Source organism: Notamacropus eugenii, chromosome X (assembly GCF_028372415.1).
Source record: "Notamacropus eugenii isolate mMacEug1 chromosome X, mMacEug1.pri_v2, whole genome shotgun sequence".
In the NCBI taxonomy this organism is placed as follows: domain Eukaryota; kingdom Metazoa; phylum Chordata; class Mammalia; order Diprotodontia; family Macropodidae; genus Notamacropus; species Notamacropus eugenii.
Genome location: NC_092879.1, coordinates 80,412,039 through 80,437,618, shown reverse-complemented (window position 1 = coordinate 80,437,618; position 25,580 = coordinate 80,412,039). Strand labels below are relative to the sequence as shown.

General features: G+C 38.9%; 1 protein-coding gene across 2 annotated transcripts in view; it reads left to right on the top strand.

The window, feature by feature from the left end:
- The window catches only part of CHM (CHM Rab escort protein), a 211,662-nt gene that overhangs the window by 21,966 nt on the left and 164,116 nt on the right, over positions 1–25,580 (top strand). For both annotated transcript variants that reach the window (XM_072626063.1, XM_072626062.1), the window contains exon 2: positions 6,487–6,553. In XM_072626063.1, coding sequence (XP_072482164.1) covers positions 6,487–6,553 — 67 coding nt within the window. The remainder of the gene's footprint in view (positions 1–6,486; positions 6,554–25,580) is intronic.

Here is a 25,580-nt window from a genome sequence, read left to right as displayed (position 1 = left end):
CACTGTACCACTAGATGCCTCTAGTAGAATATAAGCTCCTAAGGAGCCATGCTACGTGGTACCTAGCACAGAGCTACTTCGTAAATGTTGAATTTTATATAAATTTCACTGGAAACCAATATATTCAACATAATATAAAACAAGCATCTATTAATCAAAATGTTGTGATATTTTTGTCAGTGCTTTGCTTAGTCTGCAGAGACCTGGCTTCAGAAAGAGCCAGAGAAAGAAGCAGACCTAGAAATAACAATTTGCTTGCTTCTCTACCAAAAGTGAGTTCTTTGTGCCAAGTAGAAAAGAATGCTACTATATTGATTAGAATATAGGCTATACTTTTTTTCTTGAATGTGCTTTCTTTCAAATTGGAATGGTGCCTATAACTTTATTTTCTGCTATAAACTTCTATACTTAAAAAAGCATTTCAAAGAGACTATTAAAAATAATTTGGTTTGATAGAACAAGACACCACCTTAAAGGCTCTCCAACAACACGTGTGCCTTGTATTTGTCAAAATTATACAAGAAACTTTGTAGATACAACAGTAGAGAGAATCTTGTTTGGCAACCCTTTGTAATTAATTCTAAGCAGGGCATAAAATTGGGGCACAAGGACTCAACAAAGGTGTTGGCTATTGTCACAGAGGAAATCCAGGGCAAGCCAATGAGAGACTTCCTCTAGGTGGCCAATCTTCCACATACTTGCATTTGGGGATAACATTCTGTAGCACATACCAGGCCTCAGAACATGCAGAGCCGCCAAAATTAGATTCAGTATCACTCTCAGGAGATGAATGTAAGTGTCAAGAGTAGCCTAACCAAGTGGATGAAGAAGACCTCTTGTTCAGACTGTGATATAGAGTTGTATGGACATGCTATAAGCTCATCCATCGTTATTTCTGTCTTGGACAGATGTCAATCAACAAATATTTATAAAGCCCCTGGGATTACAAGTACAAAACATGAAACAAGTCTTCTTATAAGGAGCTGAGAATCTCATGGAGACAAGTTCTTAAATAAAGTTAAAGAATAGCAGTGTATGCAGTGCAGTTACATGCAGTGCAGTTACATACAGTGCAGTTTGGAAGGTTAGGGACTAGAGGATGGTGGGATCAGGAAAGGGTTCTTTGCAGAAGATGGTGCTTGAGCTGCATCTTAAAGGAGGAGAGAGCCCATGAGGCAGAGGAACAGAGGGAGTCATTCCAGTCAAAGGAGTCAGCTAGTTGCAAAGGTGTGGAGATAGTAGATGAAGGGTCACATGTGAGGAACAGAGAGTGAGGGCAGTTAGGCTGGATTGTAGAGTGTGAGAAAGGAAGCGATGAGCACTGAGGCTGGAAAGATAGGTTGGGGCCAGGGGTGTGAATGAGAGGCACCATGAAAGAGTGGGTAGAGGTCTGCCCACAGAGTCTGGAATACTGTCCCAGATGGAATTCTTACCTTGGACTTTGACACCAAGTTCTTAGTGCCTGGGCAACTCTTTAAGACTCTAAGTTGCTCAGCAGTTGCTGATCTGCATTTCTTGGTAGAACAAATGTTCTCATGGGGAGTTCTTTCCGCCAGTGACCACTTAGCCTCCCTGAGCCCTGCTTTCCTTAACTCCATAATGAGGATCATGGTAGACATATGACCTATCTCCAAGAGTTGTTTTGAAGTTTAAGTGATATAATCTCTGCAAAACTCTTTGCAAATTTTCAATCTCCATTTAAATGTTAGTTACAAGGGATGGGAAAAATAGGTGTGTCCTATACATATGTGTATTTAGGCAGCATGGAGTTCCCTATGGTTTCTCCCAGATTATACCAGGAGAGCACAAGCTCTGGCAGGTCCCGCTGTACTGGGAAAGCTTTGAGCATGGTATGGGCCCAGTGAGATGGACTGGGCTTTGAGTTTAGGCCCCAAATGCAGTTTTCTGATCATCGCCATATTACTGCTTGTGTTTGCATTTACAACTTAACAAAAGGCTATAGACCAGAAGACCAACCTGGCTCAATTTGGACAAGCTCATCGTCAGGTTGATTGCATTTTTTTCAGCCACAGTAAGTCTGGAAAACCATCTACAAAGTTGTTGAGAGGGGGTGCTCTGTGTTGGCAGAAGGAGTTCCACACTGGTGAAAGCACAGGCCCATGAAGATCCAATAAGTTCTCTTAATATGCAAAGTTGTCTTACGATGCTTTCTGATGTGGCCTTTCTGAAGACAATCTAATTCCTCATACCCATAACTGGAGATACTTTACAGGTGATGTCCTGAATAACATTGCCCAGTCCCTTGCTGTGCAAAACAGATCATTGACTTTCTTCTGAATTGTTTCCTGCTCGACCCTAGGCAGTGGTAGCTCCCCATAATTCACTTGGCTGATCATTGCCATGTTGTGTTTGCATTCTCAACTTCCCTATAGCACTAACTGCCCCTGGTACCATTGGTTAGCCAGCCATTGACTATCGGGTGGGTTAAGTGGAGATTGGGAAGCCAGTACTAATTTGAATAATTGTTCATTCTCCTTGAATTTTCTTGGCTTTTCCCCCTCAGTTCCTAACTTTAGCTGTATTAAGTTATCACAGTGATTGAATTCAATAATATAAAAAGTTATTCTTGTAGGTGTAACACAGTTGTAGATATTCTGGAATTCAGGGTGCTATAACTTAAATTTAACAGATTGAACTGAATGTTTTTAATGTCTTAAATCTTTCCTTCTGTTTTCCCTTACTGCCCTCTCCTTCCAAGTTTAGGTTTAGTTTTTCCTGAATTATATCCAAAGTTAAGGTTGACTTACATTTAGAATTTTATGATGGCTTATTTCCAACTGCTGATTTTTAATGCTTTATATTCTGTATATTTAAGGCCCTTGGTATACCCCCAAAGAATTTACCAAAACTGTACTTCCTCAGTGAAGGAAGCTGGAGCTGATGGTTAATGTAGTTTTTCAATGGAATGCCAATATGTCAATTGCCTCAGTGTGCGTATAAAAAGAATTAGGTACTTAGTGTATCCTATGATATGTGATGCTCAGTTAAATACCTCCTATGAAGCATAGTCCTGTGACAAAAGGATGAGCCTGTATTATTTTCTTGAGCTATAAAACTGAGCTTCCCATGTTAGATTACAATAAAAAAACCGGTAGCATAAGCAAGTGGTCCTGTGTTTTCATATTTTCTGTTGGTTGGAATATTGGCTATCTTCAGCCAAGTGGCAGATGTCCTGACCTTTAGATAGCATTTTAGATTTTCTTTTTTAAAAAAATTAATTTATTTGTTTTCAGTTTTCTACAAGTACTTCCATATATCTTAGATTTTCCTCCCTCCCTCCCCGAGATGGTGTTCAATTTTATATAGGTTCTACACATACGTTCTTATTAAATACATTTTCATCTTAGTCATGTTGCATAGAAGAATTAAAGTGAATGGGAGAAACCATCAAAACATAACACAAGAGAAAATAGTCTGATTCATTCTGCGATCCAGTTCCATAGTTCTTTCTCTGGATGTGGAAGGCATTTTGCCTCGAGTCCTCTGGGAATTTTTAGGTCCTTGCATTGCTGTGAAGGGCTAAGTCTACCTGAAATATTCCTCGCATACTGTGGTTGGTGCTGTGTACAAAGTTCTCCTGGTTCTGCTCTTTTCACTCAGCATCAGTTCATATAGGTCTTTCAGGCCTTTCTGAAGTCTTCCTGTTCATCATTTCTTATAGCACAATAGTATTCCATTACATTTATATACCTCAACTTGTTCAGCCATTCCCCAATAGATGGGCATCCTCTCAATTTCCAGATCTTGGCCACCACAAAGAGTACTGCTATAAATATTTTTGTACATATGGGACCCTTTCCCATTTTTATGATCTCTTTGGGATACAGACCTATAAGTGATATTGCTGGGTCAAAGGGTATGCACATTTTTGTAGCCCTTTGGGCATAGTTCCAAATTGCTCTCCAGAATGACTGGATCAGCTCACAGCTCCACCACCAATGAGTTAGTGTTCCAACTCTCCCACATCTTCTCCAACATTTACCATCTTCCTGTTTTGTCCTGTTACCCAGTCTGATAGGTGTGATGTGGTACCTCAGAATTGTTTTGATTTGCATCTCTCTAATCAATAGTGATTTAGAGCATTTTTTCATATGACTATAGATAGCTTTGGTTTCTTCCTCCAAAAAGTGACTGTTCATATCCTTTGACCATTTATCAATTGGGGAATGACTTGTATTCTTGTATGTTTGACTCAGTTCTCTATATATTTTAGAAATGAGGCCTTTATCATAGACCCTAGTTGCAAAAATTCTTTCCCAGTTTTCTGCTTTCCTCCTAATCTTGGTTGCGTTGGGTTTGTTTGTGCAAAAACTTTTCAATTTAATGTAATCAGAATTGTCCATTTTGCACTTCATAATGTTCTCTATCTCTTGGTTGGTCAAAAATTTCTCCCTTCTCCATAAATCTGACAAATATAGTATTCCTTGCTCCCCTATTTTGTTTATAGTATCAATCTTTTTACCTAGATCATGTATCCATTTAGACTTTATTCTTGTGTATGGTGTCAGGCATTGGTCTATACCCAGTTTCCACCACACTGTTATCCAGTTTTCCCAGCAATTTTTGTCACACAGTGAGTTCTTATCCTAGAAGCTGGGGTTTATCAAGCAGTAGATTGCTGTGTTAATTGACTACTGTGCCTTGAGTACCTAACCTATTCCCCTGGTCTACCTCTCTATTTCTTAGCCAGTACCAAGTGGTTTTAATGATTGCTGCTTTATAATACAATTTGAGATCTGGTAGAGCCACCTTCCCTAGCATTTCTTTTTATTAGTTCTCTTGATATTCTGGACCTTTTGTTCTTCCAGATGAATTTTGATATTATTTTTTCTAGCTCTAGAAAATAATTATCTGATAGTTTGATTGGTATGACACTGAATTAGTAAATTAACTTAGGTAGAATTGTCATTTTTATTATATTGACTCAGCCTACCCACGAGCAACTGATGTTTTCCCACTTAACTTTGATCTGACTTTATTTGTGCCAAAAGTGTTTTGTAATTGTGTTCATATAGTTCCTGGGTTTGTTTTGGCAGGTAGACTCCTGGATATTTTATATGTCTACCCTAGCTTTAAATGGGATTTCTCTTTCTATCACTTGCTGTTGGTCTTTGTTAGTAATATATAGATATGCAGATGATTTATGTGGGTTTATTAGCATTTTAAATTTTCAAAGTGCTTTATATATGCTGTGTCACTTGATGGAGAAGTTCCACAGAAACCCTGACACCCTTCTGCATAGTGCTGAGATTGGTGACATACTGGAATCTTCAGAAAACAGATTGTAGGTTATAGGGACATGGTGGGTTTTTGTTAGTCTAGTCATCCTACATAATGCACTGATGACCTGTCTCAGTCATGTTCTTATGTTACAGCCAGAGCCCATCAAGCTTCTGGTCCCAAGGTGACCTGAGGAGTTCTCCTTAGAACACCCCATTCTCAGGGGAACCTCTTCCCTTTATTGCGTTGTCCCTTTGATAGGAATTGCCTCCTGCAATATTGCTTTACCTAATGTGTGACTCAGTACTGTTAGGTGACATATGCCAGTAGTGTGGTAGCAGTTTTCTTTAGACAGTAATCTCTTCTTCTAATATTACTTCAGTGAGTATCAAATTAATTTCTGAATTATTCCCATCTGGAGCTTCATTTTTTCCCTACTTCCAGGCTTCATATCTCTTTGACAGCATTCCCTGTTCTTTGCCTTTCCTTCATTTGTGGAAGATAGGGGTGGTCATTGTTCTTACCAAGGCCATCACTCTGTTTTTGTGCCCTCATTCTATCTTCTATTGTCTCCTCTGCTAGTTTGCCCTTATTTCCTTTTAGACATCATTCTATGTCCCCTGGATTCTTTCCAGCTTGCCTCCTTTCTGTTCCATGTCTACACCTCTCTAGCTCTCACCTCCACACCTTTGCCCAGGCTCTCCAGGGCCTAGAATACTTTTCCTCCTGAATTCTGCCTCCAGATGTCCATAACTCCCTTCAAGGCTTAGGTCAGGTGCCATCTTATCTGCGTACCCCATATTTATTTTGCACATATCCTAGTGTTGCTCATCTGTGATTATGCGTGCTCCTATTTGAATGCAAGTTCTTGAGAACAGGATCTCGTCACTTTTGAGTTTATATCCCCTCACTCTCTGACACATGGACTCTTAGTAAATGTTTGCAACAGTTGGGCTTTGGAATAAGCCATTGATAAAGAAGACTTGAATCGATAGCTTTTGTTAAGTTGAGTTGACTCACAGCTGAAAGTCAATCAGTGATCATTAATTTTTCTTCCTTAATACTTGACCTACATAATGAGTTTTTTTCAAGATCATAAGTTACTCCTAAAGTCTAATAATAGAATAGTAAATTGTGATAAAAAGGTGAAACTTTTTTTTGATTACACTGGCTGCCATACACAATGCTGATATGAACATTCTGTAGCCGTTACCTTCTGAATGATCTTGGTGTGTCTTTTTGTAGGTTTGCCGGAGTCCATCATTGCAGCTGCTTGCTCAAGGAGTGGCCAGAGCGTTCTCCATGTCGATTCGTAAGTCTGTCAGCTGTGGCCCTTTATACTTGCTGTGTGCTTATATTCCTGAAGATGTAGGAGTTTATGCTTTTGCAATTTTAGAATGGAAGAGTTATAGTGGATGGTGTCCATTAAAACTGTGATCTACCTATCTATCTATCTATACATGCATACACAACATATAAAGTCATCTACATATAATATATATATGTATACATCAATATCTGTGCATAGATGTTGCTATAGATACATATATATCTCAAAATATTGTAACTTTCTGTAGAATAATAACTAGCATTTATGGGGCATTTTAAAGTTTGCTAAGCACTTTACAAAATGTTTTCTCATTTGAGGTTCATAGTCTTGCCAAGTAGATAATACTGTTCCCATCCTATAGATGAAGAGATTAAAACTTAGTGAGATTCTGACTTGCTAGTGGTCACATGGTTAATAAGTGATAGAAACAGGATTTGAACCTAAGGCTTTACTCACTCTTCCCCAAACCCAGATCTTTTACTTGATGATCTCATCAGCTCCCATGGATTTAATTACCATATCTACCCTGATGATTTAAAAATCTCCCTTTCCTTCCCCAACCTCTCTGTTGACCTCCAATCCCAAATCTCCAACTGCCTATTAGACATCTCAGACTGGATGTCTGGTGACATCTTAAACTTAACATGTCTAAAACAGGACTCATTATCTTTTGCCCTAAACCCTGCCCTACCGCCTACCTTCTCTATTCCTGTAGAGGGTAACACCTTCCTCCTGGACTCCTCACTGTTTCTCACCCCCCCATATCCAAGCTGTTGCCAAGGCCTCCTCAGTTTCACCTTTGTAACATCTTTCCAACAGGCCCTTTCTCTCCTCTGTCTCCTCACACCTGGACAGTTGCAATAGGCTTCTGGTGGGTTGGCCTGCCTCAAATTTCCCTCTGCCCCAGTTTCTCCTCCATTCAGCCACTAAAGTGATTTTCCTTAAGCACAGGTCTAGCCCATGTCACCACCTCACTCATTAAACTCCACTGGCTACCGATTGCCTCCAGGATCCAATACCAAGTGTTCTTTTGGCATTCAAAGCCCTTCCTGACCTAGCCCCCTACTTCCCTTCCAGTCTCCTTACACCTTATTCCCTGACATGTACTCTTCAACCCACAGTGACACCAGCCTCCTGTGTGTTCCACAAATGACACTCTATCTCTTGGCCCTGGGTATTTTCTCTAGCTGTCCCTGATATCTGGAACATTCTTTGTTCTCAATTCTGGCAGCTGACTTCCCTGGCTACCTTTATATTCCAACTAAAATCTCATCTTCTACAGGAACCACTTTGAATTCGAATGCCTTTCTTCCCTCCATTAATTATTCCCTCTTTATCCAGTGTATAGCTTGCATTGCATAGAGTTGTTTGCATGTTTTCTTCCCCCATTAGATTGTAAACTTCTTGAGGTCAGGGACTGGCTTTTCTTTTTTTTGTATCCCTAGTGCTTTGTGCAGTGCCTCGTACATAGTAGGTGCTTGATAGATGTTTATTGATTGATTAATACTTAACAATTTTATTTATGCACAGGAATTGACTTTTTTTAGCCAGTTATTCATATATGTATAACATACATATAATATATCATATATATATATATATATAAAATGTACACGCACATGCACACGCCCTTAGTGCTTTCTTCCAGATATCTGTGGGATTGGTACTACATATAGTATTATCATTCCCATTTTATAGATGAGGAAACTAAGGCTCATGGTTTAAAAGTTTCCCCTCTGGTCACACACACTTCTGAGAAGTTTCCTGATATTAAATCTAGCTTTATTTCTACTAGATTGCCCAAGATGAGTGATTTCCACCAATCGCCATCCTCCTGGCATTCACATGTACTTAGTCATGCACGGTGGTTTCACAGTTCATCCCTTGGTGCTCAGTGTTCTGAGGATGAACCTCTCTAAAATGCTAGATTTCTCCTTAGAAGGCATTTGCTGGCCTGACCCAGGCTCAAAGTCTTTCCACCTTGGTGGAAGATCTGCCTGTTCTTGTTCTCCTCTGTTAGAGCCTTTGAAGAGCCCAGGCCCACTCTTTCTCTCTCCTGTCAGGGCAGGGCTCCCATGGGGACAAGGATAACAAAAAGAACCAGGCTGGGGACAGCCAGGCCACCCATCATACTTTTCAAGTGATCTATTGTGTTGTGTCATTTTTCAGTAGTGTCTGACTCTTTGTGACGCCGTTGGGGTTTTCTTGGCAAAGATACTGGAGTGGTTTTTGCCATTTTCATCTCCAGCTCGTTTTACAGATGAGGAACTGAAGCAAACAGTGTTAAGTGACTTGCCCAGGGTCACACAGCTAGTAAATGTCTGAAGCCAGATTTGAACTCAGGAGGATGAGTCTTCTTGACTCTAAGCCCAGTTCTGTATACACTGCACTACCTAGCTGATCTATTACTAATTTATATTTTACGTTTTCCAAATTTATTTGAACACATTTAGTATATTAACCCTTTAGTTAATAATTGGAATTTTCTGATTGACAGTCAGGAAATGCTTAAGAGGTGAGGAAGTTCCTGTGTTGGACTGGTGGACTTATCTTAAGAACAATTGTACATGTAATTGATTAAGTTTGTCACATAATTAATCATTTTTAGAATTCTAGCCCTTTATCAGCCAACAATAGCCTCCATTGGTCAGGGTCCACGTGCTTTGCAAGAAGCCTCATAAAAATATAAAGTGAAAGTTGTTCTGATCACTTCATTTCAACAGACTAAACCTTGAGGAGGAAAAACCTTTCCCTGAACTGCATGGAAACCCCAGAAACCTTCAGAAGAGAAATATGCCAGGTCCTTGAAACTAAAATGAAGCACCCTTTTTTACAGATCTGAAGCTTTAGAAGAGTCTTTAGAGTATAGGCCTTCCTAGATGTCTCACTAGGAGTGACAGTCATCTTGGGTCACTTGGGGTATTACTGTGGTACATTATGTGACCATGTTAATTATTAGGCTTCAGAAGTATCCTTTCTAAACAGAACTCCAAGCAGTAGGGTATATCTTTGGGTTATTGCTTGGTCAGTTTGGTCTAGAGGTTTATGGATCCTCCCCTCCTGCATCTCTAATTGGTTGCCAGATATCATTAATTCTATTTCTACAATATTTCTAGTGTCTTTCATCTGTTGTTTTCTTTCCATTCAAAGAACCACCACCATAATTTGGGAATTTTCGCCTATCATACTGGTCTCCCAATTGGTTTCCATAAGTTGTTTTTCTCCTGTTCAGTCCATCCTCTGCCATGTCTACCAAAATCTGCTTCCTCAGATGGAAGCCTGATTTAATTCAAGGATCTTCAGTGGTTTTCCATTGTCTGCTGGATAAATTACTCCATACTCCTTAGCCTGGTGTTTCGGACACTCTATAATGTATCTCTAGCAAATCTTTCCATTCTTATTTCTTACTATTTATGTATCTCTAGCAAATCTTTCCATTCTTATTTCTTACTATTTATGGACCTGCCAAATTAGAATACTAGCTTTTTTCCCATACTGAAGTCTCCATATGCCCCTCTGTGCCTTCATATAGGGTATGCCTGTGATACACTCCTTGCACGTTTCTACCTCTCAGAATCCTTGTCTTCCTTCACCTTTTCTTTCTCGTGCTCCCACCCTCATGATTCCTTTTGATTCTCCCAATTGTTGTTTTTCTCTTCCTCCATGGCGTCTCTTGTAACATACTGATTTGCACATAGTTGTGGGTCTCCAATAGAATATCAGTTCTTTGTATCTTTTCGTCTTAGTGTCCCTGGTGGCTGGCACATTGCCTTGCATTTGGGAGGCACCATAAATGTTGCTTGAATTGAATTACTCTGAGGCTCTGCCTTCTGGGACCCAGCAGAATAAATCTAACTTCTCTTCATCCAGTAGACCTTCGAATAAGACTGCTGTCAGGCATTACCCATGCTCTCTCAAACCCCAGATATTCTCTTCAGCTTATAAACTTTCCTAGTTTCTTCAGTTTATCTTCCTATGACATGATCTCAAGAGTCTTTACCATCTTGTTTGCCCTCCTCTTATCTGTTATTCCTAAAATGTGGCATCTCAAACTGAAGGAAATATTTTAGTTTTGGTCTGACCAGAATGTAGTACATTGGTACCATTATCTCCTAATTTTTGGACACTTCCCACCTTTGGGCAGGTTAAGATTCTATATACTTCTTTGAGCTATCAGATTGTTGATAGCATCCCAGAATCTGTGTTGGATTGGTCTTAAGTGGCCATCCATTTGAATTTTTACAAGAATAGTGATCCCCCTCCATGTGAACAGTGAGTCTTAGCTTGAAGACATCTGGTAAGAGGGAATCCACTACATCTCAAGGCAACACACTCCACTCTTGTGTAGTTCCGATTAGTGGGAAGTTGGTCCTCACATCAAACCTAAATTTGTCTCTTTGCAACTTCTCTGCATTACTCCCAGTTGTGGCTGCTGGGGTTAGGCAGAATAAGTCCATTGTCAATTATTTGACCAAAGTGGTCATGTCCTAAGTCTTCTTTCTGTTCTCCAGGATAAACATTCCTTATTCAGTCCTCATAAGGCATGATTTGAAGACTATTCACCATCCTGATTGACCCTTCCCTCAGTTGCCTACATCCTACTAGAACCGGGCAATGGCTGACTCAGAACAAAGCCATGTTCCCCCACTTCTAGAAGGGAGAGAGAGGGGCTTTGCTACTGGCCACAGAAAGAGGGATGTCCTGACTGCCTGGATGCGGAGGGCGAGCATTTGCTTCTGTCTCCCCAGAGAGACTTTGGACCAGGGTTGAAGGCTGAGTCTTGACTCCATCTGGTTGACCTTTTGTTTAATTGGAAACATGGATCATTCCCAGCTCAGAGGTGTCAGTGTTAAGTTTACCCACATGGAAAGAGAGGAAGGGCAGAAGGGCCTTAGTTGTTGCCCCTGCAGGGTTCCTTCTTAAAGCTGAGTCTGACTACATTTGCAGGAAACTGGAAAAAAAAGACGTATTCAGAGCTGGAAGGGTGTTAGTTGTCCCTCTTCTTAACTACTCTAGTTCTGTCAAGGTTGCCACTATCATTCCAGTCACCTAGGTTCTCAACCTTGGAATCATCATCTGCTCCTCACTCTTTCTCACCTTACTTTTCAAATCAGTTACTTGTCAAGTCTTGTTGATTCTGTATCCACAAATCATCATGTATCCCTCCCCTTCTCTCCATTCACATAGCCATTGCCCTAGTTCAGGCCCTCATCATGTCTTTCCTCGATTTTTTTATTAGCCTTATCATTGGTTTCCTTGACTCATCTCACCCTTTCTAATTCATCTTCTGCACTACTTCCCAAGAGATTTTCCTAAAGAACAGATCTGATCATGTCACTGTTCTGCTAAGTAAACTGCAGTGGCTCCCTATTGCCTTTAGGATCAAATACAAACTCCTTTGTCATTTAAAGGCCTTCACAACCTGGAACCAACTTATCTTTCTGACCTTATTCTGTATTACTTTCCTTGCATATACCTTATAGTCTAGTGGCAAAACTGGCCTAATTGCTGTTCCGAAAACTTAACAGTCCATCTCTGATCTCTGAGCCTTTGCTTCAGCTGTACCCCGTGCCTAGAATTCACTTCTTCACTTTTGCTTCTTCAAATCTCTGGTTTCTGTCAAGTTATGTTTTAAATGCCTTCTCTTACCTAAGTCCTTTTCTGATATCCCCAGATAACTTTTCTCCCCTCTTCTGTTACCTTATGTTTATAATGTTTATTTTTAGCATTTACTTTTATATGTACATATTATCTTCACTTATATAATCTCCTTGAGGGCAGGGTCTATATTTCCTTTTTGTTTTTTGTTTTTTGTCTTGGTAGCCCTAATGCTTAGCTCAGAGCGGGCATTTCATGATGCCTTACTCATCGAGTGGTTCTGCTTTCTTTACTCTGCAGCAGGAAAAGGAAGTCTTCCCTTGTTTCTCAGGATTCGTTTTACTTATTGTTTCTTATGACTTGCTAATATTTTATTGCATTTAGATAGCCCAGATTGCTTTTTAGTTTTCCTAGCTACTATTATTCATTAGGGGATCCTTCTCTAGTTGTTGCTTTATTGAATCCTGGTTACTCTGCTTAATTGCTTGTCTAGTCTCTTCCACAGATAGCTTTTCTTACCATTGCCCAATAGATTTGATGATTTCTTATAATAAAGCTTGAAATCTGCATTTAGATGGCAAGTTCCCAGTTATTTTTCAGATGAACTATCATCTAGCCATTTTTTCCCCATCCTGTATATGTGATGTTTTTGATCCTAAGTGTAAGACTTAACCATTATCCCCATTCAATTCTATTTCCCTGATTTTGGCCTAGCATTCTAGCTTTTCTAAATCTTTTTGTATCATGACTACTAACTTTTGTTACCTGAAGATTTATAAAAATATTTTTTTTTCTGAACTTGAACAGCATCCAAGAGGATGAACATTTTTTCATACACATAGTAAAACAGAAAAAGAGGATTGTTGAAGTTGCAGGACTTTCTTATGTCCAACTTGTTTGGATAAAGATTTGTCATACAACTAATCTATTTATGATGGACATCTTGTGTCCCCATTTCTTTTCACTGATATATTTTGCTTTTGGATACAGCCAGTACTAGATAGTTTTGATAATTTTAATATTATCAACCTGAACTTTCAAAGCTGTCAACTTTGTGCTTCTCTCTGGCCTTGCTTCTGTTCTTTTTCTCTCCATTTTTAAAAGATACTTCAGCTGACCATCTTTTTTGGGAGAGGGGTTACTCTGTGTCTTCTTGTAATCTACTACCACCATTACCCTCACTGAGAAAGAAAAAAGACCCTAAAACTCGTATGTCCTGAAAATTTGATAAGCCTGCTGTCTCTTCCTTTATTTAAGTCATTGGTAAAGATTTAAGTTAAATAGTGCAGAGCTAAACTAAGGGCACATTCCTGGGGCATACCACTGGAGACCTTACAAGGCAATATTGAGCAATAAATGATTACTCTTTGGGTCTAGTCATCTAACCACTTCCAGATGCACATACATGTTTTGTCATTTGAGCTATATGTTCTATTTTACCATAGCTTTCCTACTACTCTGATAACCTTGCAAAAAAAAAAAAAGCAGTAAGCTTAATTTGTTGTAACCTGTTCTTGTTGAGTTCACTGGCACTGCTTCTGAGCCACAAACTTTAGCCCTAACTCTGGCTTGATTGTTCATCCAGTGTGGTCAAAAGAAAGACTGGCTCATCACATGTCCACCACTATTGCTAAAACAACAGTTCCTGACTTGGTGCTTCATAATAGCTTAGGGCCATGTTGATGTGATAAGATAGATATATTTACCTGTAGGAGTACACCACGTACAAGTAGCTTCTTAGTTGGTGTTGTTAAAGTGTTGGAGAAGGTCTGGAGCAGGTTGTGAAGGTTATATTTCCAAATGTTAAACTGGATTTTGTTTTCAGGTTACCTAAATGGATTTACTTTTAAATTTTCAGCTGTATTTAGATTTTTCAAATCTTGGCTCATGAAAGCTGCTTCCATGGAACTCCATTTTTGTTACACAATAGTCCATATATATATTATCGTATGACCAGCAGCAGGGTGGAAAAGATATGTAACCTTGGAAATTGTACACTCCTAATTGTTTTGTGCAATTACCTAAGAGTAATTACATTTGTAATGGAAGCAATGAGATGAAGGATTAGTGAGGGATGAAACAGTTTTCAGATTTGAAAAAAATAGATTTGTAAATAGTTTTTTTTATTTTGTTATAAAAACACTCAGTGGGACAAAAATAAGGGAGAACCGGAATAACTGGAAGAATAGTAAGTGTTACTGGATGGGTCAGATTAATATAGGAAAAAATGACTCCCCAAAAGTTTTCTCCAAATAATTTATGAATTTAGTTCAATCCAGTTGAAACATCAAAGGGCTTCTTTATGGAACTAGATAAAATTAAACAACATTTATATGGAAAAATAAGTAGGCAAGAATATTAATGATCACATTCAAGCAAAGTTGATGAAAATCTTGTATTCCTAGATTTTAAAACATTATAAATTGGTTATCAAAACTATCTAGTACTGGTTGTATCCAAAAGGAAAATATATCAGTGAAATGAAATGGGTACATAAGATGTCCACTATAAATAGATTAGTTGTATGACAAATCTTTATCCAATAAAAACTGAGGAAAGGATTCATTTTTTTTAACAAATATACTTGGGGGGGGGGCAGAGCCAAGATGGCAGAGTAGAAAGACGCACATACGCTACCTCCGAACCCACTGCCCATAAAATATCTGTAAAAAAAAGAACCACCAGCAAATTCTGGAGCAGCAGAAGCCACAGAACGGAGCAGAGGAGATTTCTGCTCCAGAGAGCCTGAAAACCTCTCGCAAAAGGTCCCTCGCGCCCGGACCCGGAGCAGAGCCCAACCCTGCTTCGGTGGCGCAGTGCTGAAAGGAGCAGATCCGAGCCGGCTTCAGTGACGGGATCTCCAGCGGCTGCGCGGGTCCCTCCACCCACAGGTGACAAGGGTCGGTGAGAGGGTCTCTTTGGCGGGTGGAGAGGGGAGTGGGGTGCCCCCATAACTCAGGCCCCCTCGGGAGGCAACAGCGGAGACAGGAGCAGACTGGGGCTCCCCAAGCAGGCAGGAGCCTGGATCCATTGTTGAAGGTCTCTGCGTAAACCCCCTGAGGGAACTGAGCCCGTGAGGCGGTCCTGCCCCCACCTGAGCACCTGAACTTAATCACACACTGAATAGCAGCCCTGCCCCCACCAAAAGCCCTGAGGCTGGCAAGCAGCATTTGAACCTCAAACCCCAAGCGCTGGCTGGGAGGATCCGGAGGCCAAGTGGGTGTGAAGAGAATATTCAGAAGTCAAATCACTGGCTGGGAAAATGCCCAGAAAAGAGAAAAGAAATAAGACTATAGAAGGTTACTTTCTTGGGGAACAGGCATTTCCTCCCTTCCTTTCTGATGAGGAAGAACAATGCTTACCATCAGGCAAAGACACAGAAGTCAAGGCCTCTATATCCCAGCCCACTCAATGGGCTCAGGCCATAGAAGGGCTCATAGAAAATCAAGTTAGAGAGGTGGAAGAAAAGCTGGGAAGAGAAATGAGAGACATGCAGTCAAAGCATGAACAACAGATCAGCTCCCTGCTAAAGGAGACCCAAAAAAATGCTGAAGAAAATAACACCTTGAAAAATAGGCTAACAATTGGCAAAAGAGGTTCAAGAAGCCAATGAGGAGAAGAATGCTTTCAAAAGCAGAATTAGCCAGATGGAAAAGGAGATTCAAAAGCTCACTGAAGAAAATAATTCTCTCAAAATTAGAATGGAACAGATGGAGGCTAATGACTTTATGAGAAACCAAGAAATCACAAAACAAAACCAAAAGAATGAAAACATGGAAGATAATGTGAAATATCTCATTGGAAAAACAACTGACCTGGAGAACGGATCCAGGAGAGACAATTTAAAAATTATGGGCCTACCTGAAAGCCATGATCAAAAAAAGAGCCTAGACATCATCTTTCATGAAATTATCAAGGAAAACTGCCCTGAGATTCTAGAACCAGAGGGCAAAATAAGTATTCAAGGAATCCACAGATCACCGTCTGAAAGAGATCCAAAAAGAGAAACTCCTAGGAACATTGTGGCCAAATTCCAGAGTTCCCAGATCAAGGAGAAAATATTGCAAGCAGCTAGAAAGAAACAATTCAAGTATTGTGGAATTACAATCAGGATAACACAAGATCTAGAAGCTTCGACATTAAGGGATTGAAGGGCGTGGAATAGGATATTCTAGAAGTCAAAGGAATTAGGACTAAAACCAAGAATCACCTACCCAGCAAAACTGAGTATAATACTTCAGGGGAAAAATTGGTCTTTCAATGAAATAGAGGCCTTTCAAGCATTCTTGATGAAAAGACCAGAGCTCAAAAGAAAATTTGACTTTCAAACACAAGAATGAAGAGAAGCATGAAAAGGTGAACAGCAAAGAGAAGTCATAAGGGACTTTACTAAAGTTGAACTGTTTACATTCCTACATGGAAAGACAATATTTGTAACTCTTGAAACTATTCAGTGTCTGGGTACTGGGTGGGATTACACACACACACATGCACATGCACATGCACACACACATAGAGACAGAGTGCACAGAGTGAATTGAAGAGGATGGGATCATATCTTAAAAAAATGAAATCAAGCAGTGAGAGAGAAATATATTGGGAGGAGAAAGGGAGAAATGGAATGGGGCAAATTATCTCTCATAAAAGAGGCAAGCAAAAGACTTATTAGTGGAGGGATAAAGAGGGGAGGTGAGAGAAAAACATGAAGTTTACTCTCATCACATTCCACTAAAGGAAGGAATAAAATGCACACTCATTTTGGTATGAAAACCTATCTTACAATACAGGAAAGTGGGGGATAACAGGATAAGCAGGGTGGGGGGGATGATGGAAGGGAGGGCATGGGGAGGAGGGAGCAATTTGAGGTCGACACTCATGGGGAGGGACAGGATCAAAAGAGAGAACAGAAGGAATGGGGGACAGGATAGGATGGAGGGAAATATAGTTAGTCTTATACAACACAACTATTATGGAAGTCATTTGCAAAACTACACAGCTTTGGCCTATATTGAGTTGCTGGCCTTCCAAAGGGAAGGGTGGGGAGGGAGGGAGGAAGAGAAGTTGGAACTCAAAGTTTTAGGAACAACTGTCAAGTACTGTTCTTGCCACTAGGAAATAAGAAATACAGGTAAAGGGGTATAGGATGGAGACAAGGGCAGAGAGGGATGATAGAAGAGAGGGCAGATTGGCAGACAGGGGCAATTAGAATGCTCGGTGTTTTGGGGTGGGGGGAGGGGACAAAAGGGGAGAAAATTTGGAACCCAAAATTTTGTGAAAATGAATGTTAAAAGTTAAATAAAGAGAAACAAAACAAAACAAAACAAAAAAACAAATATACTTGGGAAAATTGGTTGTCAGTTTTCTTGGAAGGGGATTTAGATCCATAACGTATAGTCTATAACCTAGTGAATTCCAACTAGGTAAGAAACTTAGACTTTTAGAAACAAACTGTAGGAAAAAATGAACAAAATAGAGTGAAGCATTTCTCAGCTGTGAAAGGGAAATTAATTTTTTTTTCTATTCAGCAAATGGAAGGAATTATTGAGGATAAGATAGATGTGCCTGCCTACATTTTTAAAAATTCAGGTGCAACAACAGCAACAAAACAGTATAAAAGAAAAAGAAAAAACAAATTGGGAAAATATGGGAATCTAACAGATGAAAGACCGGAAGTCTAAAATATATAAGAAAGTATTTAAAAGTTCGTTGTGATAATTATCAGTCTACAGTGGATAAATAGTAAGTGGGTAGGACCTGAACATTTTCAAATGAGGAAACAAATGATTGATAATCACTTGAAAAAAATACTCAACTTCATTAATAATCAGCGATGCCAATTACGTCAACTTTGAGGTCAATCACTTCATGTTTGTTAAATTGGCCTAAATCATTAACAGCAGTAAAACAAAAGCAAAATAAAATAAAATAAAATAATGCTAGTAGAGTTGGGGAAGAATAAGCATATATATTCATTTCTGGTAGAATTGCAAATCTATAATTTTGAAGAATAATCTGGTAACATGCAGTGAAAGTTACCAAAGCAATCATACCATTGACCTAGTAATTCCATTGTTGGTATTATGCCCTGAATGTGTTGCCCAAAACAATAATAAAAAGTGCTTTTAAAGTATTTTTATAGTAGTTTTATATGTAATGGCCAAAATATCTTCCAAAAAACTGGAAGCTAGCTAGCCATTCAATAACAGGGGAATGGTTAGATAAATTGTGGTGCTCTCATGTAATGCAATGGAATTCTATTGGAATTATGAACAAACATAAGAAATTTGGCAAGATCTTAATGAAATATTGCCAGTAAAATGCCAAGTAAAAAAAATAAAACAAAAGAATGAAATATACAGTAACTCTATGACCATATTGGAAGAAAAGTACATGAGACTAAATGGACAAAGAATTCTGATGAGGGCATATTGAAAAATTATTGGTATACCTGATACGTGGAGACAAATTAATTTGAATAAAAATAATTTCTAACCAAATGTAATTTTTAAAATTGTTCAGTGTTAAGTTTCTTAGAAAAATGCAAACAAAATCTTCTGTCGAGGATTATTCTTGTGGAAGAGTTACCTGTATCGTTGAGTTGGCAGTGCCATTGATGGGCCAAGTTGTCACTAGATTAATAATATAGTACTCATGTAAGGGAAGCTTATAGTGTTGCTTATTTATTTAGTTTACTTATTATTTGGAATACATTTATTACGTGGAATATGTTTTATGGAACGATTCCATTATATGGAATTAGTTTACTTATTCCAGCACCATATTTTGGTTTTGTTTTCTAATCATCTTGACTTGGTGAGTGACTTTGCAAAATTGCAGAACCACAGTAAGGATGAATTTTAAAATTAAGAGTTAATAGATTAAAAATCACTTTTGTTAGATTTATTTAGCAATTCAGTTGGAAAATGACATTGGTTGTGTTTATTCTAGAACTTATGAACTTAAATGATTTCATAAGTCATAAAATTTATCTTAGTTTGTTCTATAAAGGGATTGGCATAATTTACCTTATTTAGATTAACCTGTCTTTCATTAAAATTTTCAAGCTTAAAAATTATTAGAAATTATTGTGGGCGACTATCAACTTAAACTATTTACATGTATATACATTACATTCATTACTTTAAGAAGATCAACTTATTACTTTTAATCTTCAACTATTGTTTGCATCTATCATAATATACCATATAAGTAATGGTGGCTGATGGTTCTGAAGTGGCCCATTAGAGAATACTAAGTGCAACCTCTGTTGATTTATAAACACTGTCCAAGAGTCACCATCAACAGCAGCTAATCTTATTCAAAATAGTCACTTCCTTGCTGTGTTGCCATAAATTGCTGTAGACAGATTTTAAACTAAAGTTAGCTTCTGCCAAATTGTAATTGAAGGAGCTCTATTTCTGTGTGCCAGCTATCTGTCTCAATAACTGTAAAATCTGTGGTTCTTTTCAAAGAGCTACATTTACTGTAGATATTAATGAGCTGTTGACATGTGAAATTTCAAGGATAGATGCTAAATGATTTAGAAAAGTAATTTGCAATTCAAAATGGAGAGATTGGCATTAAGTTTCAACTTGGAAGTTACTAAAAAGAAGATACAGGAAGACCAAAAGTTTATATTCTTGTGAACTTAGTGTTATTATTCTTACACTAATTGTTCATGCTCTAAGTCTTCATGTTTTTCCTCACAATTTTATTACAGGGTTTGTTTGGTTTTTTGTTTTTTTGCTTTCCCGTTAATTTTCAAATTGTACAACTTTGGGCCCAAGAGGAAATTAACTAGTCTTTAGTGTGTCAGACTATTGCATTGGCTTTAAAAGGAGTCACTTAAATTCATTTTTCTTTGTCTTCTGATTAAAAAGGATACTCAATATTTGGCTCTTTAAAGCTTCTTTATATATATTTTATTTATATATATATAAAGAGAGAGAGAGAAAGAGACTACATGTACAGTCTGTGCACAAATGAATCTTTGCGATTGCAGTAGCAGTGCAGTGGGATGATTCGGCTACCTGGGCCTTCTTTTGTAAATTATACCAGCAAATGCTTATTTTGCAGAATTTTTCTGGAAGATCCCATATCCTTTCCACAGAGTAGAGCAATTTGAACATGGTTTTAAAAGGGATTTTAATTGTTTTCCCTAAAATTTCCAAACCAGGACCAGCACACAAATGCTTGTAATATCTTTCCATTCTAATTTTAGATTAAGTAGGGATATGAAGAAAAAAAGGAAGGGAATTGCTTGACTAGATATGACCTCTTCTTTTGCCATCCCATCATCATCAGGTGCTTGAGTTGAGGCTTATTCCTTTTGTGTTGTTGTGATAGAATATTTGGCCCTTGGAATGCCTTTTTTTTTTTTTTGGTGGAGGCCTACAAAACTGGCAAAAAAGAAAAAAAAGCTAGATAATATGAAAGGAGAATGTATTGAAATATTTAAAAATTCAGTTCAGCAGATCTTTTTATGTACTGCTTTGTGCACTGTAGCCATGCTAGGTAGGCTCTGGAGACAAATCTAGTACCTGCCCTGAAGGAGCTAACAGTCAGATCAGTTAATTAACAAGTATTTACTCAGTGCCTACTGTGTTGGACTTGCAGGTAATGCAAGTACTGTACTAAGAATGAAACAATCCCTTCATACAAGAAACTTAGATTTCATATAAGGAGAATATCTTTTGTAGCAGAAAGAGAACAGGTTATATTGCTTGGCCTTAGGACAAGTAGGAGATAAAAATCCAACTAAGAATGCTGCTTGAGTAATGTCCATTTTGTTCTCATTTGGTTGCCTAAAATAGTGTTAGATTCAATGAGTGAAGAACAGGCTAGTCTTCTGGAATGATTGGGTGCTCCTTAAATAGATCCTGAAAGTTGGGAAGTCTTTGTGCAGCCTGAGCATCTGGCCACACGTTTCTCATAAGTGGCTCTGCCTCCCAGGGAGTCTTGAGGAAAGCTGGTAACTGGGTGAGGAGGGGGTTCTTCTTAACGTTTAGGGTCCTCATGTTTTCCTCTTTAGTTGGCATGAAGGAGTAGTGGTAGAAAAGTTCCCTTTCCTAACCTCTCCCCCATCTGTTTTCCCTTGGATCAGAAAAAATAGATTATTAGTAAGTGAGATTTGGAGGAGAAAGCCCGAGACTAAGCTGATTTGTTAACAAGGAACATCCTGAGCCATGAGTGACAGTGCACACACATCTCATCAGCTCTGAGCTGAATTGGGACTCTTGTTAATGTGCGGAGTACATTGGGCTCAGGGCTAACTGATAAATGGATACTAGGAGTAATGCCAAACAATTATTGTCCTATTGCTCCAATATACCAGAAGATAATTGCATATTCACTTTAAAACCCAAGACAGGCAATAAAACCTGTGTTATGTCAGGTTCTAGAAATGAAGAGTCACTCCAACATTAGAAGTTATAAAGTTATTACTCCCATGGCCATTATTTACATGAATTAGGGTAGAAAATAGAGTCTAGACTTCATATTATCTAAGGTTTGTAAATAGTCTCACCAGGCCCTCAACAGAGTGAGGAGTTAGGATTTGTATTCATGGCCTTTGTTAGAATGTTAGACCCCCAATTTTTTTGATCATGTACCCCACCAGTAAAACATTTTGAGCAGGCACCACTAATATGCATGTTTGCTTAGTTATAAATTATACCTATGTTCTACTGCACTAATAATTATATATAAAGTAAATAATTAAAAGTGTGTATATATAAATTCAATAATATTTGATTTCAATAGGAAGCCACTGGAGTTTATTGAGAAGGAGAGTGAATTAGTTAGATCTCTTCTTTATGAAAAGATGGAGAGGCTAGAGGCTGGAAGATCGATTAAGAGGCTACTGTAATATTCCAGGCTCCAATGAGGGAGGCAGCTGTGTGAGCTGAGAGAAGGGAGTAGACACGAAATGCTATCCAATACAAACAGTTAGGTTGTTTGGGGTGAGGAAGAGTGAGGAGTTGAAGATTACACAAGCTTTATTTCACTGGCCACTGCCCAAAGCACAGAGCCTGCCTTTCAAGGGGCATCTGCTCCCCTGAAGGTGATCTGTGGGACAGAGGGCTTATATCTGGGAGGGAGGGTAAGAGGGGGAGAGAATTTCCCCAATAGCACCTGTGGCTAAGGGTGTCTAAGTAGTTGTTAAGTTATAATTTCCCTAAGGGGCCAATAGTTGGCTAAGTTAGGAATCTTTGTGGTGGAGGGTGATAGCTGAGTAGATTTCTTTGGGGAAGGGATGTGGGTAAGTATGATTGGGTTGAAGGCAAGTCCCTGGATTGGCTATTGCAGGAAGGGCAAGAGGCAACTTATCTTCCTACCCTATGACTGGTTAACCACGTGTCCCTTGAGGTCAGGCCAAGCCCTCCACTTTGAAGACCATTAGTCTAGAACTCACAGTTTCTAGTGTCTGAGTGGTTGCTAGGTTATGAATTAGTTAATTAGGGCCATAGGTGTCGCCATATTAATCATAAGTCTTGCTATATTTCCCAGTGAAGTCAGCCTTCTTTCTCAAGAGCTGGAGGAAGACAGGATCCTGTAGCACAGGCACGATATTAAATTGGAAAAAGCTGTTTCTACCCCTTACTAGCAGTGACCTTTGGAAGCCATTTCATCTCAATTTGATCTTAGTAAAGTGGGATAATCCTTGTCTACTGCCTACTTTTCAGGATCCCTGTGAGAATCAAATCAAATGGGAGTGTTTAATTATCATGTATTTGCATTGCAGATAATTTGTTTACTTATCTGTATATTTGCTATTTCCCTCCACTATGATATAAGCTCCTTGCACCTGTTTGCTTTTTGCCTTTATAGCTTCCATGCCTTGAGCTGTGGCATGGCACATAGTAGGCACAAGGAAATGTTTGTCCATCGAGGAACTGCTTGAAATATCTAAGGTGGTATTAGTAGTATGTTTCTGTGGGGAAGACAGCAGCAGGCTGGTGACTGTGGTGGAGCCAGACCCTGGGGATGGACCATGGCCACGTTTTACTCAGCAAGCTGAGCTTGACTCCCCACTGTGCTCTGCCTGAAAACACTTTTAACCCCTGGCTGTCAGAGGCATTAAAGCATTTCTTGTGTGAATACCCTCAAGAATGTCAGTAGTTCTTTCTTTCATTAGGATTCTTGTACTTAGGAACCGGAATTACTTCCATTTGCACTAGGTAGTTTACTATGGCAATATGCTAAAAATCCATAAAGATAAGGCTTTCCCAGAAGGTTCAGTTTCAGATTGTAATTATGGGACACAGAGGAAAAGAAGACACGAGTTAATGAATGTTGTTGACATTTAATAGAAGTGGTGCCCAGACTCTTCAGACAATTTCTTTCCCTCTGTTTACCTGTCTGTAATTTATTTCCCTGTTCCTAGGCATTATCATATGGGCTACTATTTTTAAATGAGAAAAATATGTAAAGGTTAAGGAAGAGTTTGAAAATTTATCTCGATATTGATTTCATTTTTCCATGGCTTTTCTGGGATTAATGGAATCAGCTTTGTAACTCATATCCTTACTGTGTCTTAGGAAAAAAATGGGTGGTGCCCTGATGTACCATTGTGAGATGAGAAAAACGAAGTCTTTCTTTCTTCAGTTATAAAGTGTACTCAGTTATAAAGTTCTACTTAGTAGGGAAGCCAGAGACTTATTTCAATTGCATGACTGCAAAATTTTTTCTTTCGTAGAAAATGAAAGTACCCTATGGTGTGGTGTTGATAATTTCAGCGGGAGATTTTTCAGTAATGAAAAATGAGATAACTTAGACATCCCTGAATGTTTTGGGGTAGATTCTGGCCTTTGGTGCTGCAGAGTGCCCCAATGCTTGAAGTAGAGGGTCTCTCTAGCTATTTCCTAGTAATGATAACAAACTCCATCCCTCATCGTGAGCAACTTCTTTCTTGAGTTGAAGTGAAGAGGCAGTTGTGACACAAAATTGGCAGGAACTTTCCCATACCCTTTTTCCTTTTTTCATGAAGTCAGGAAATTCTCACTTTGTCCTTAAAATAAATTGCCTGTGTATGTTTAAAATCAGTAACCTAACCTTTTTGAGAAGTTTTACAGTAGTCCTAAAGCCAGGGGAAATCACATCTTAGAAACGGAATTTGAATAGCAAATTTGCAAGCTACTTTTATAAATTTAGGCAAAATTTAAAAAGCATTTTGGTTTCTTTCCCTTTCTACATGCGATCTAGGCTGGCTTTAATGTTAAATATTCCATCAGCAGTTTTCGTATTAGCAGATATTGAAATATCCTGCACAATGGCTTAAATCTCATTTCTAATCATGGAAATACTGCAGCTCATTTTACTGCAATCTTTTTGGTGTTCCATAGCTAGTTTACTGGTATTCTGTTGCCCTCTTTTGTCAGAGAGACTAGACTGATGAAAGCCATGTTTCACCTTTTACATACATAATTGGATGAGATCACCAGATGGTGATGTTAAGAGCACATCAACAGGAAAAGTTAAAAATGAGACATGGATGGAAAAATATTAGAACCCATTAGCTCTGTCAAAAGTCCAATGATTGAACTGGGGGAAGGCAGGAGAATAGATTTTGACCAAATCCTGACTTTCTCATTTCTTGCAGGGTCTTATACTTGAGAGCTGACTTTTAAGGAAGAAAAACCTAGGTTCAAGCCTACCTTTGACCCTACTGTATGTGTGACCCTGGGCAAGTCACCTAATTTCAAAGTGGTGCTTGAGGCCAGTGGTGTCAAACTCAAAAAGAAACAGCTCCCCAGGGCTGCCAATTAATTTAGAAGACCACACCTTAGCATTATGTTTTCTGGAGGGCACATTGGTCGTGGGGTTGACACCTTTGCCTGTTGATATGCATTAATAGAGGAAGTGGCCTCACCTGGGAGTTCACCATCTCTTAAAGATTTAGTCCCTGTCCCTATCCATTTTTTTTCATCTTTTGAAAGGTAGATGGGTAATCCATAGATCACTCGAACTGGGAGAGAGGAAAAAATGACCCAGGGTCTGGGGCAAAAATGGAATTGGAGCTGTCTACTGATTCCTATGGTCTTTTCAAACTGCTGTGAATTGAAGAAATTCATCTGCAAGTCGACATTTTAGAATTCTTACTAGATGTGCTGGGGCCATTTTTCACTTGTATGTTGTCCCAGTGAAAGTCTTTCACTTTAATCATGAATCTTTGCAACGTTAGCCAAAAGTATTTTCTTACGACCTGATGTTGGAGGCTTAAAAAAGAAAGCTGAAGGACTCCAGTGACTAGTTTGGTGTCTTTGTTTTATGCTAAAGCTTTTTAAAATTTAAATCACCAGCCTGTTTGCAAAGTTTGCCAGGTATAATGTAGAGCTTGGTGGCCTATGTTCCTTAGGGGAGGGAAGGGAACCCTAGCATCCCTGTTCTTTCTCCTCCCCGCCCCCTTTCC